Source organism: Phoxinus phoxinus (assembly GCF_949152265.1).
Source record: "Phoxinus phoxinus genome assembly, chromosome: 2".
Lineage (NCBI taxonomy): Eukaryota > Metazoa > Chordata > Actinopteri > Cypriniformes > Leuciscidae > Phoxinus > Phoxinus phoxinus.
Window position 1 is genome coordinate 47,557,063 of NC_136877.1, and position 11,466 is coordinate 47,568,528.

An 11,466-nucleotide genomic window follows, 5' to 3' on the forward strand; every position below is an offset into this window, starting at 1 on the left:
TGTCTTGTCGCAACAAGTATGAAGGTCATATAATTTATGTTTATTTTACACACTAAGCATTATCGTATCGAATATTGCATTATTTAATGAGTTATCGCATATCTCTTCAATATCGTGCAGCCCTAGTATACGCACTACAAAAAAAACTAGACTAAAGAGAAAGTCCCCTCAGCAAATTCCTTTTCTCACAGCTCTGGTCAGATCTGCCACACGTCTGCCCATTGATTGTGCTTTAATGTTAGGCGAGGTGTGGAGCTGGTGATCCGCCTGATGAGGAATCACACTGAGGGAGTGTGGAGGTGGAGGCATGGCCAAGGTGTGGAGAGCCACTGCGAGGAGAACCTGCAAAAGAAAGACAAACACTCTCCTCACCAGTACAAAAAACCTGAGAGGATCAGAAGTAAGTCAGAGTTAATTTTCTTAACCCCTGTGTGGTGTTCAAAACCCTATAACACCTATGATGTTCCCGGTCAAAAATAGCTTATAAATCGCTCATTATGCTATATTATCACCCAATATTGGATCCAATCTTTTTGTCAACTTGTTCTCTTTCAATTAGGATTGGTTTTATATTTCTATTTGTATCCGATTAATGGTAGGCCTCATTTATCTGAGAGTGGGTATCTAATTGGAGTAAAAAAAGCATTGTTTTTTTTTTATATATAATTTTGGAAATATTAAATTAAATATGAAGAAAATTGGCATTGTTGATCACACTAGTCTACTTTATTTTTTCACCATGAAGTTTGTTTTGAAAACCTTTTTTTTTGTACGAAATGGCACAGAGTTAAACTTGTAGTGTTGCAATGGGCCATTGAAAGTGAATGGGAGAGACTGAAAATAAGAGAAAAATGTAGTTTGTCAGGAGCATGTTCATTACCGGTATGTTCATGTACACGGGATGGCCCAGACCAATCGTGGGTGGGCGTTAAATTAAAAACGTTGTCAAATCACGGTTTAATCTAATAAAAATGACTGATTAATAAATTGTTATATTATCTGTGCTTACAATAGAGATTTTAATAGCTTGATGCTCTTTAAATATTTTGTTGCATTGTTAAAAGTTTCGGTGCATAGGACGGTGTCCTTGGTTCTGACCAAAGAAGTGCGCTTTAGAAACTCAATTACGCACCACAGCTGTGCTTTAGCGCATCTCTCTATATACCCAAGGGCTATAGACTGTAAAATTGATCAGGAATCTAATATTTCCACAAAACATAGTTTAGTTCTGCTCGTATAACATGAGGCCGAATATTTCACTATTCTGTTTAATTGTTTAAAGTTTTCAACTATACAGATCAACAACACTGCCCGACAGTTTCAATCAATACTCGTGCACAGAACTTGTCATCTGTCATGTAAAACATTGTAAAGAGTCTCTAGAAAAGCACTATAGGCTACTACGAGATAACAGGCTACCGCCAATTCACGTTCATCCACGAAGATTAACAGAACCTTTAACGCAAATTGGATCCACAACCAGCCCTATTTAGAGCTTGATAAAAATGCTTCGTTTATACAGGGAGGACGTCCTATGAAACTTTGAAAACTAAACATGTAGACTATTTTAGCACAAATTATGATCTTTTTTGCCGATTTTTAATAATTCTTGACTAAATTAAAATATATTAAAAGTTTTGGGTGGGCCTGTTGAAAATATCGCCGTGCCTGGTCTCATCAACATGAGGTTTAGGCCTCCTATGTCAGGGAACGGAGAGAGAACCCAAACGCAAAGGTGCAGATCAGTCAAGTTTATTATGTCAAAAAGGAACTAAGGCAGACTGCTGATCACAGTGAAAAGGTGATGCAGATCTGGGACGTAACACAGGTATCAATAAAGACAGTCTTCAGAAACAGTCAGACGTCTGAGCTCGTAGCGGGTAGGCAGTGGCGAGCGAAACAGCCCCAGTCCTCACACTCAGCAGCACAGACAGCGTCCAGAAGGTCACTCCCGTGCAGCAAGGAACTGGACAGAAAACAGATGAGACCAACACGACAAAACAGATCAGACACGACAAGGCAAGGCAAAACGGCTTCCAGAAAAAGTGATGAACAGACGAGAGATGTGAACATGAGCGAGTAGCATATAACAATAATCTTACAAAAGAACCAAAGACAGGGAGGCATTAAATAGCATGAAAAGATGAGAGGAACAGGTGAGGGCTCAACCAGAGGGCGCGCTGATTGCGATAGCAAACAGGTGGGAAGGAAAGGAGAGGGGGAGAGAGAGAGTCAAACCTAACTCATGACATCCTAGCTCCAATACTGACAGTTGGGCTCATAGCTTGCAGGTTTAGAATTACTGCCTGATGAATATGTGACCATTTCAAAGTGTGCTAGTTTTTTTCCGGATGTAGGTAACAATATTTATCAATGTAGGCTATAAATTTTTTTCATTTAATTGGTTCAACCGCCACTCGCCTGAATTTAATTAAACGTCATCCGCGGCTGTACCGCCAACCGCGCATCTCTATACACACACGTTAAAACACACACATTATTTTTCGCAGAGAGAAACTTGATCCTACTCTGAACTGCATTTAAGTATGCCGCCTTCAAGTCTGCGCTGGACGGAGCAGTGCTGGCCTATAATGCCAGTGCTGGTTTTAATTATTTTTATTTCTTTTGATTATTTTAATTTCTTCGATGTATTTTATTTAATTTTTTTATTCTAAACTGTTTTTTAATTATTCTTATTTCTTTTGATTATTTTAATTTCTTCAATGTAAAGCACTTTGAATTACCATTGTGTATGAAATGTGCTATATAAATAAACTTGCCTTGCCTATAACCGCAAGGACCTCCAGCTCCTGATCATGGCTGTCAGGGCCAGAGACCCAGCCACAATGGAGGTGGTGACGGACGAGGAAGTGGTCCAGCGTAGCATCTCCCGGGACCAGCTCAAACATCATGTCTGGCGTCTCACCCTCGGTGCCCAGGAGACATTTCGTCTTGTCCACCTGGTCATTGAAGAGCTCAGCAGGGCTTGACGAGAGGGGTGTCAGCCTCTTCAAGTCCCCTGGTAAGAAACACACACACACACACACACACACACACACACAATGTCAATATGTGCAAAATGACAACAGCTCACCATGTATGTTTTTGTGTTTACAGCAGCCATTGATGAGATGTGGGCCAGCCAGCGGCGACACCTGGAATGCATCCAGGACCTACCAGGGATGGCCATGTACCGGGTTGCTCGCACCACGACTATCAACGTTGTGGACCTGCCGTATTACAAGGGCCTGCGTGGGAGCAACAGCCTGGAGGGGTTCCACAAGTCGCTGCCCCATATGATTCCAGGTAATCTAAGGAATCTAACAGCAAAAAAGACAACATGTCCCTTTTGTTTCATTCTGATAATACCTGTTGTTGTGATGTTCAGGTCCCCACTGTGCGGCACGCCCTTACCAGGTCTACCTCATCGGTGGAACTCCGACCGCAGCTCGGACGCCGTGTTAGGGGGCAGAGGTCGGCACAACAGAGTCTACTCTGTGTCGCGCATTGACAGCCTCAACTCCCGCTGCCAGCTGCTTGGTAAGAATATTTTTTCCCTCTGTGTGTTTCATTATGATGAGATTTCATTATCCACCCTATGTTTACACAGCAGCATAGAATTTTTTTGTACTCATTAAAGTCATTACAATTTCTGTCTTCAGTCAAAGAAGTGAGAATGTATGATAATCAGCTCTTCCATCAATGAGCTGGAAGCTTTTCCTTCATGGACGATCCTCATTTATTAGAGGTGAAAGGGGATTCTTTCAAAGGACAATGTCTGATCAAGACAAGCACGGCAACACGAGGTGGAGGAAAGTCCTGAAGGATGACAGGCTGTGGTTTCATTCTCCTGAATGTCCTGGAGTGGTGGACGTTTTCAGAGCTTTGTTTTTTCCCTGGAGAGTTGGAGTGTGTCGTTACAGTCTTCACTGTCCAAGGTCTGTCTGCACAGCACATTCCAGCCTTAATGCTTTCTGTACCATTGTGGCTTTTCCAAAACGCTGTGGCGACCAATGAGGCCCGTTCCTACAGAGAGAGAGAAAGATGACTTTTCCTCCACAGGCATGATAACCTACTGTTGTGCACTAGAGCGTTTGTTCTTGCGTGTTATCAAAGGCCTAACAATTTCTGTCTTCAGCTAAAAAGAGGTGCAAGTTGATCACGTCAACTCCAACGGAGGTGCAGTGTCTGGGTCAACTGATCATCACGTTTGGGAAGTACAATGGCAAAAGTTTCAAATGGCTGATGGAAAATGTTGGATACATTAAATAGTAAGCATGTTGCACTAAACAGAATCAAACTATGTTCAGTATGTTTTTCACAAATTAATTATGCTTTGTCATATTTTAGTGTCCTTGATCGCCGTGTCAAAGAGAGCTGCCAACCAGAGAGAAGAGCCATTAATGAAAAGTGGGTAAAGGATTACCTCCTAAAATATGCGCAACTGCTTCCACAGGTCTCCTGCCACCTCGAGATCAACGTGGACAGGGCCATTTATGGGCAGGGACGCTTCATGTCATTCACGTTCCTGGAGTTGTGGCAGTGGTACAGTCTGCACAAGCGCCTTCAGGCCGACCCTCAAGCTGGGACCGACCACGAGCGAAAGATGGCTCAGGAGGCTGTTAGACAGTGGCTTGTCATGAAGGAGGAAGACATCACCACAAAGTGATGGCATCCCATCTGCAGACATCCCTTGGCTGAAGGAGGACAGCGAGAGAGGCCTCTTTATGCCCATCCAAATGTACAGGGACGTCATTAGAAGGCGGCGCGTCCTGAAGTCTAACCGGATGTGGGCTCGAATATCTTTTCAGCCAGAGCACGGGGGGAGTCCTTCTCTCTTGAGGGCATCTTCACACTTACCAGAAGTGAGACTGCTACGGTCAACCCTCCTGCCTTTGTAAGTAGAGTACCTACTTGTCTGATAGAAGAGAATACAGTGATAAATGTGACCGCTGAAAAACAAGACATTGTATGCATTGGAACTTACCTACTTTTCTCTCCCTCTGTGTGTGTGTGTCTCTGTGTATGTTTTACAGGAGGATGTCTGCAGTAACAATTCTCTGCCCAGGTTTCAGAAGCTGGAGGCATTCTGTACTGCACTGGTGGAGGTCAGCTTGACAGACCAGAAGCTGCTTCTCAACATTGCGCAAAGGAACAAGGTCCTCGACGCCTGGAATGTGGAGGAGGAGCACGACAAGCAGCCACAGAAATACAACCAGCTGTACCGCACACACTGGGGCAACACGTTGTACTGCCATAAAAAGAGGGATGACCTTGCAGATGCCGCCGTGGTCCAGAAAGTTAAGATGGCCAAAAGGTACGCGCCAGCACAGCAGGACATCAGCCCGCAGCACAACAGGCTAATGTATGTGCTTGTCAAATTGCTGTGGCTGCGCTCCCCTAAGGCCTCTCGCTCCAGCCCCGAGAAGGCCAGCATCCTCAAGGCCTATGACAGGATCCAGCACCGGGTCTTGGTGGATGACCCAATCCTGTGCAAGGCAGGCATCCCTCTCCCCAAAATAAACACTAAAACAGTGAGGGTCATTGGATACACCAATTTCTTCGTTGGAGCAGCTGTTTAGCAACTGGGCAGAGGCTGGCATGCTGATACGGCTGGACATTTTTCACTGGATACACCGGTTTGATGCCGCCGTCAGGACGGATCATCATCCAAAGTATGCCCTGTTTAAGTCTGCACTCTCTGCTGCCGTCTTCTCGTACAATAAAGACGACATGGCACTGCTCTTGCAGGCCATACGTGCAGGACACTCAACCCACTATGACTCCCTGACTGATGGTCAGCTGATCGACACCTACGTCACCAAGTACGACCTCAGCCATTACGTCAGGAGACTTTTGTACGCGTCCAAAGTACAATTGATGTCCTGAAGGGAGCAGCAGGGATGAACGAGAACCAGGTGCATTTATTTAAGGACCCAGCAACAGTGGATCATGTCTGGCAGAACCAGCAGAAACATCTGGAGTGCCTCCAGGACCCACCAGGGAGGAATATGTACACCGTTACAAAGTACATCACACGTAACGGTGTGCCTTCCGCGGTACACAACGGTAAGAGGCAGCAATAGCCTGGAAGGCTTTCACTCCTTTCTGCCCAGCATGATTCCTGGGCCCCACTGTGCCGCTGTTCCCTTCCAAGTGTATCTGCTGGCTGGGATTGCACACTGGAACAGCAATCGGGAGTCAGCAGCGGTTAAAGGCCAAAAGGGGAGGATGCACCAGGTCTACATATCACCTCTTATCCATCGGCTCAACCAGAGGTGCCAGGAGCTTTTTGGGAGTGTGGAGGAGGCTAATTACAGGCCGCCTGTTCCCCCTGGTGAGGAGCGTATTGGACTGGAGTATCTGTTTGCCCAGTCGTCAGACACTTTCAGTGCTCCTGACCATTACGCTCACACCAGAGAGACGCTGCGTGTGGATGAGGATGAAGAGGACGATGAAGCTTCTGCCAACCAGCCAGACGAATCCCCGGAGGACGACGATGTGGGCTACACTTCTGACAGTGAGAGAGACCGCTTGACTCCACTCAGGAGAAATCTGTGCCTCACTGATCAGGTTGTGGCTGCAGAGCTAGATCCCTGTGTGGAGGATGTGTGTGGCCCCAATCACCTCCCTGGGTACCAAAATGTTGAAGAGCTGAGTAAAGCTCTCGTCGAAATTGCGTTGGAGGAGGGAAAGCTTGCTCTTAGTGACCATACAAGGCAGAGGGTCATCAGCGCCTGGAGCAAGCTTGACCTCAACGACCGCAACATCCAGCATTTCGACAGTCTTTACTCAGCACGCTGGGGCAATGCACTCTTCAGTCGTACGAATGGAGATCCGGCAGAGTCTTCCATAGTGCAAAAGCTGAAGTTCAGCAAAAGGTACTTAGCTGCCCACCTGCTGGACTCAAGGAAGAACCGCCTGATGTACTGCCTCATTAAACAGCTGTGGCTTCATCCCAACTGTGGAGCGAAGACTCGTGGGTCGCCGCAAAAGCAGGAGGTCACCAGGCTGTACCAGCGTGTCCAGCAAAGGGTGACTGTTGATGACCCTGAACTTAGCAAGCTCGGTATTCCCATCTTGAAAGTTAACACCAAAAGTGTTGCCGAGTTCATCAGGAGACAGGAAGCCTTGTCGGCCAGAAATGTCACCGATCAAGGCCTATCCATCCTACGCCGTCAGCAGTCTCTTTCTGGCACCAGCCAACCCCCAGCACCGGAGCTTCCTGATGAACGGCCCCACACCAGCCGGCCTCAAGTGCAGTATGAGGTCACTCCGTCTCTGGCAGGAACCAGGAAACTAAAAAAGAGAGTCCCTCGTAGTTTGCCTCCATCCTCCACCCAGCCACCGCCGGCTAATTACAGGCCGCCTGTTCCCCCTGGTGACGAGCATATTGGACTGGAGTATCTGTTTGCCCAGTCGTCAGACACTTTCAGTGCTCCTGACAATTACGCTCACACCAGAGAGACGCTGCGTGTGGAGGACGATGAAGCTTCTGCCAACCAGCCAGATGAATCCCCGGAGGATGACGATGTGGGCTACACCTCTGAGAGTGAGAGAGACCGCTTGACTCCACTCAGGAGAAATCTGCGTCTCACTGACCAGGTTGTGGCTGCAGAGCTAGATCCTGTGTGGAGGATGTGTGTGGCCCAAATCACCTCCCTGGGTACCAACATGTTGAAGAGCTGAGTAACATTCTTGTTGAAATTGTGTTGGAGGAGGGAAAGCTTGCTCTCAGTGACCCTACAAGGCAGAGGGTCATCAGCGCCTGGAGCAAGCTTGACCTCCATGACCATAACATCCAGCAATTTGACAGTCTCTACTCGGCATGCTGGGGCAATGCACTCTTCAGTCGCACGAATGGATATCCGGAATTCGGCCTTCCGATTGGCCGAGAGCGAGGCCGCAACTGTCTACAGTCCCGACTCCTGACTGTAGACTACCAATCAGGTGCGCCAGAAGTAGCTATGCAAATATACTACGCTATTGTCAGAATCTCATTTCTGACAACCTGTCAACGAGCTTTTGTGATATTATATATTATAATATTCACACAAAATGTTTTGCTTTTATTGACGAATTACGAAGTTTAACTGCGATCGCTCTTCCAAAAATTGTCTGAATGAAAAGCATCAGCTACAGTCCCTTTAAATGGCTGTTCTTTTGACAGCTCTTGTGATAATTAACCATGTTTTTACTATAAATAATAAAAACATGGTTAATATAGTTCAACCATGACAACCGCAAATTGACCATGGTTTTGCTAAACTGACCATAGTTCAACCATGGTATTTGTAGTAAAACTGTGGTCATGTTAAATGGCCTTGGGATTAAAAATAGCCATTTTAATGGCTTTCAATGGGGACATTTTTGTCTCCTAAATGTAACTATTTTGTGTCGTGTAATAGTAAAATGCAAATAAAAATACACACTTTTGCGCCAAAATTTATGCAGTTGCCATTACCACAGACATGATAAAAAAAAAAAAAAAGTCCATAAGGGTAAATAGTCCTAACAGTTTCCTACAGGTGCGTTTAACATGGATCCATTGTTGCCCACCTTGAGCTTTTTAGAAACAAGTGTGCCACAAAATAGGCAACAATGCCTTCTTAGGCCCCGATCACACCAAACACGTTTTTTTTTTGCAGTGAGGTGCCTTTTTAAAATTGTTTTCCTATGGCAGTGAGCATTCTGCGCGTTGTTTATGCGGCCACTGATCCACTGCTGCAACTCGCATTTTTGCAGTAAAAAAAAAGCAAAAAAAAAAGCAACTGAGCGGAAAAAGCCCCCTGACGTCATCTCGTTTTTTTCTACTGTCCAATCGAATGAATGGAGAGGTGGGTCTTCCGTTGTTGTGATGAAAGCTACAGTTGTTTTGGACGCCCGGAGAGTACGATGGAGGATAAACTTGGTGCTCTTGCGAGTTACCAGGAGCTTAAAAACTTCACAAACCGTAACTACCACAATGTTAACAGAAAGTAAATAAAGTTAATAAAAGGTTGACGTTTACTTGACTGACAGGACAGCTGTTTTGGTGGATGCCTAGCAACATAAAAAATGCAGTGCACTGACCGTTCTGTGTGATCGGTGCAGTGCTGTGCGCCTCGCGTTTTCGAACCTGAAAAACGCTTTTGGTGTGATTGGGGCCTTAAGGCTTCAAAGGAGGCCAAGGCACTGGCATCTCGCCACACGTGCTTTGACAGGAACACGGTTCAGGATAAAAAGACGGATTGTGGGCAATATCTTGGCACTAGGGCTGATGATGCGTTTCCACCCTGTTTTGTGCTCGTCATTAAAGTAATTACAATTTCTGTGTTCAGTTAAAAGGAAATGTCAGCCCATCACCTGGACATCAACAGAGGTGCAGTACCTCAGCCAGATTTATCTGATCTCTGGGAAGTATAACGGCCAAAGTTTTAAATGGCTGGTGGAGAATGATGTTGGCTACATTAAGTAGTAATAAGCATGTTGCACTAAACAGAATAAAACATTTTCATGATTTGTTTTCTCATAAATTAATTATCCTTCTTGGTATTTTAGTGTCCTAGATCTTCACATAAAATAACGCCACCAGCCTGACAGAAAAACGAGCCATGGCGACTGGATGAAGGGTCTCCTGCTGAGATATGTGCAGATATTTCCACAGGTCTCCTGCCACCTCGAGATAAAAGTGGACAGTGCCAATTATGGGCAGGGCCACTTCAGGTCATTCACGTTCCTGAAGATGTGGCAGTGGTACAGCATGCACAGGACCCTTCAGGCTGACCTGCAAACTGGGAACAACCATGAGCGAAAAATGGCCACAAAAAGTAAAAAAAAAAGAAGAAAAAAAATCCACAGACCTTGCTGGACCGACTTTTGAGGATTTTTAAGACTTTAAAAAGGCAGTGGACATTGTCTTGGACTCTCAGTCCCAGGCCCGTGAGCTATACAATATGTTGGACTATTGTCATGTTTCTTATTTGTAATGTGATTTGCATTTAATAAAAATAAAAATAAAAAACATATCAGGAAGCATTTCTGTTACGAACCAGATTAGGGACAAACATAAGCCGTTCAGAAAAATGGCAAAACATAAGAAATGGCCAGAAAAAAAAAAAAAAAAAGCAGCAAATTAATTGGCAGCAAAAAGTAACAAAACAAGCAAACAAGTTAAGTATAAACATACAGAAGTTAAGGACTGGTGAGCTAACTAATCTAAACTACAACTCTGAGTTAAAACTTTCCTAACTCCCGAGAAAAATAACAAACACAAAAGGGTCTTCCGGGTCAGCTTACTTACCTAGACTTTCCATCTATTCTAATATAACTAAACAAACACAAACTCACCATCCTGTACACGAGAAAAGAAAAACAAACTCCAAAACCACTAACAACAGGTTTCCTGAGGCTTTCTTGAGCTTTTAAATAGGAATGATAATCCGGCTCCGCCTCCATCCAACTGACAACTTATCAGAAAAAAAGAGAAAAGGGAAAACAAGAAAAAGAGCAGGGGCTCGTAAAAATTTTATAAAAGAAAATCTTAGAGCATTACTTGTGATGTTTCATATTTGTTACACAGATGTCGAGCTCTTCCATCAATGAGCTGGAAGCTTTTCCTTCATGGACGATCCTCATTTATTAGAAGTAAAAGGAGATTCTTTCAGAGGACAAATTCTTATCAAGACAAGCACGGCAACACGAGGTGCAGTAAAGTCCTGAAGGATGACAGGCTGTGGTTTCATCCTCCCGAATGTCCTGGAGTGGTGGAAGGGAAAGATCCCTCGGCAGTTTTCACAGCTCTGTGTTTTTTTTCCCTGGAGAGTTGGAGTGTGTGGTTACAGTCTTCGCTGTCTAAGGTCTGGTCACTTTCCAGCCTGAATGCGTTTTCTGTACGGTTGTGGCTTTTCCAAAATGCTGTGGCGACCAATGAGGCCCAAATGTTCCTACAGAGAGAGGATAAGTTTTCCTCTGCTGAAAGAGCCCACGCTGAACGAGCACTTCACGCTGATGGGATCCCAGCACCATCACAACAGCAGTGTCTGGGGAAGTTGGTACTCACATTTGGCCAATAGCTCAATGCCCCGTTTCACTGGCTTGTGTCACATGATGTGGTATGCATATTTTATGTAAAGCTTAAAAGTCATCAAAAAAAAAAAAAAAAAAAAGCTGAAAACAAATAATCTCTATATATTAATAGACATATATGGTTGTTATAACTGTGTAGCCTATAATCTTTTCGTCTTTGCAAAGTTTCTAATTTTGCAATTGATGCATTTGCAGTTTAGTTGACAAGCACAGAGAAGAACTCTCTAACAAACATGGAAAGGGGAACATACAAAATCACTGGATAAAAGATGGCAGAGTACGCAGAGAGCTTTCCACAACTCTTAACTGTACTCAACATCCACCAATGTGTTTATGGACAGAAAGGGTCCGAGAACCATACTTTTCAGGAGATGTGGGATCTCTATAGCCAGCGTTCTG

At 44.7% G+C, this 11,466-nt stretch overlaps 1 protein-coding gene across 1 annotated transcript; it reads left to right on the top strand.

Annotated features, from left to right (window-relative positions):
* Positions 1-5,952: 5,952 nt before the first annotated feature.
* On the top strand, positions 5,953-10,063 carry LOC306984386 (uncharacterized protein; the record flags this gene model as incomplete). The annotated part of the gene is made up of 3 exons (XM_079585696.1): positions 5,953-7,950; positions 9,321-9,456; positions 9,541-10,063. One exon carries the CDS (start codon positions 5,953-5,955, stop codon positions 7,687-7,689), a length of 1,737 nt encoding a protein of 578 aa, XP_079441822.1. The 3' UTR covers positions 7,690-7,950; positions 9,321-9,456; positions 9,541-10,063.
* Positions 10,064-11,466: the final 1,403 nt, after the last annotated feature.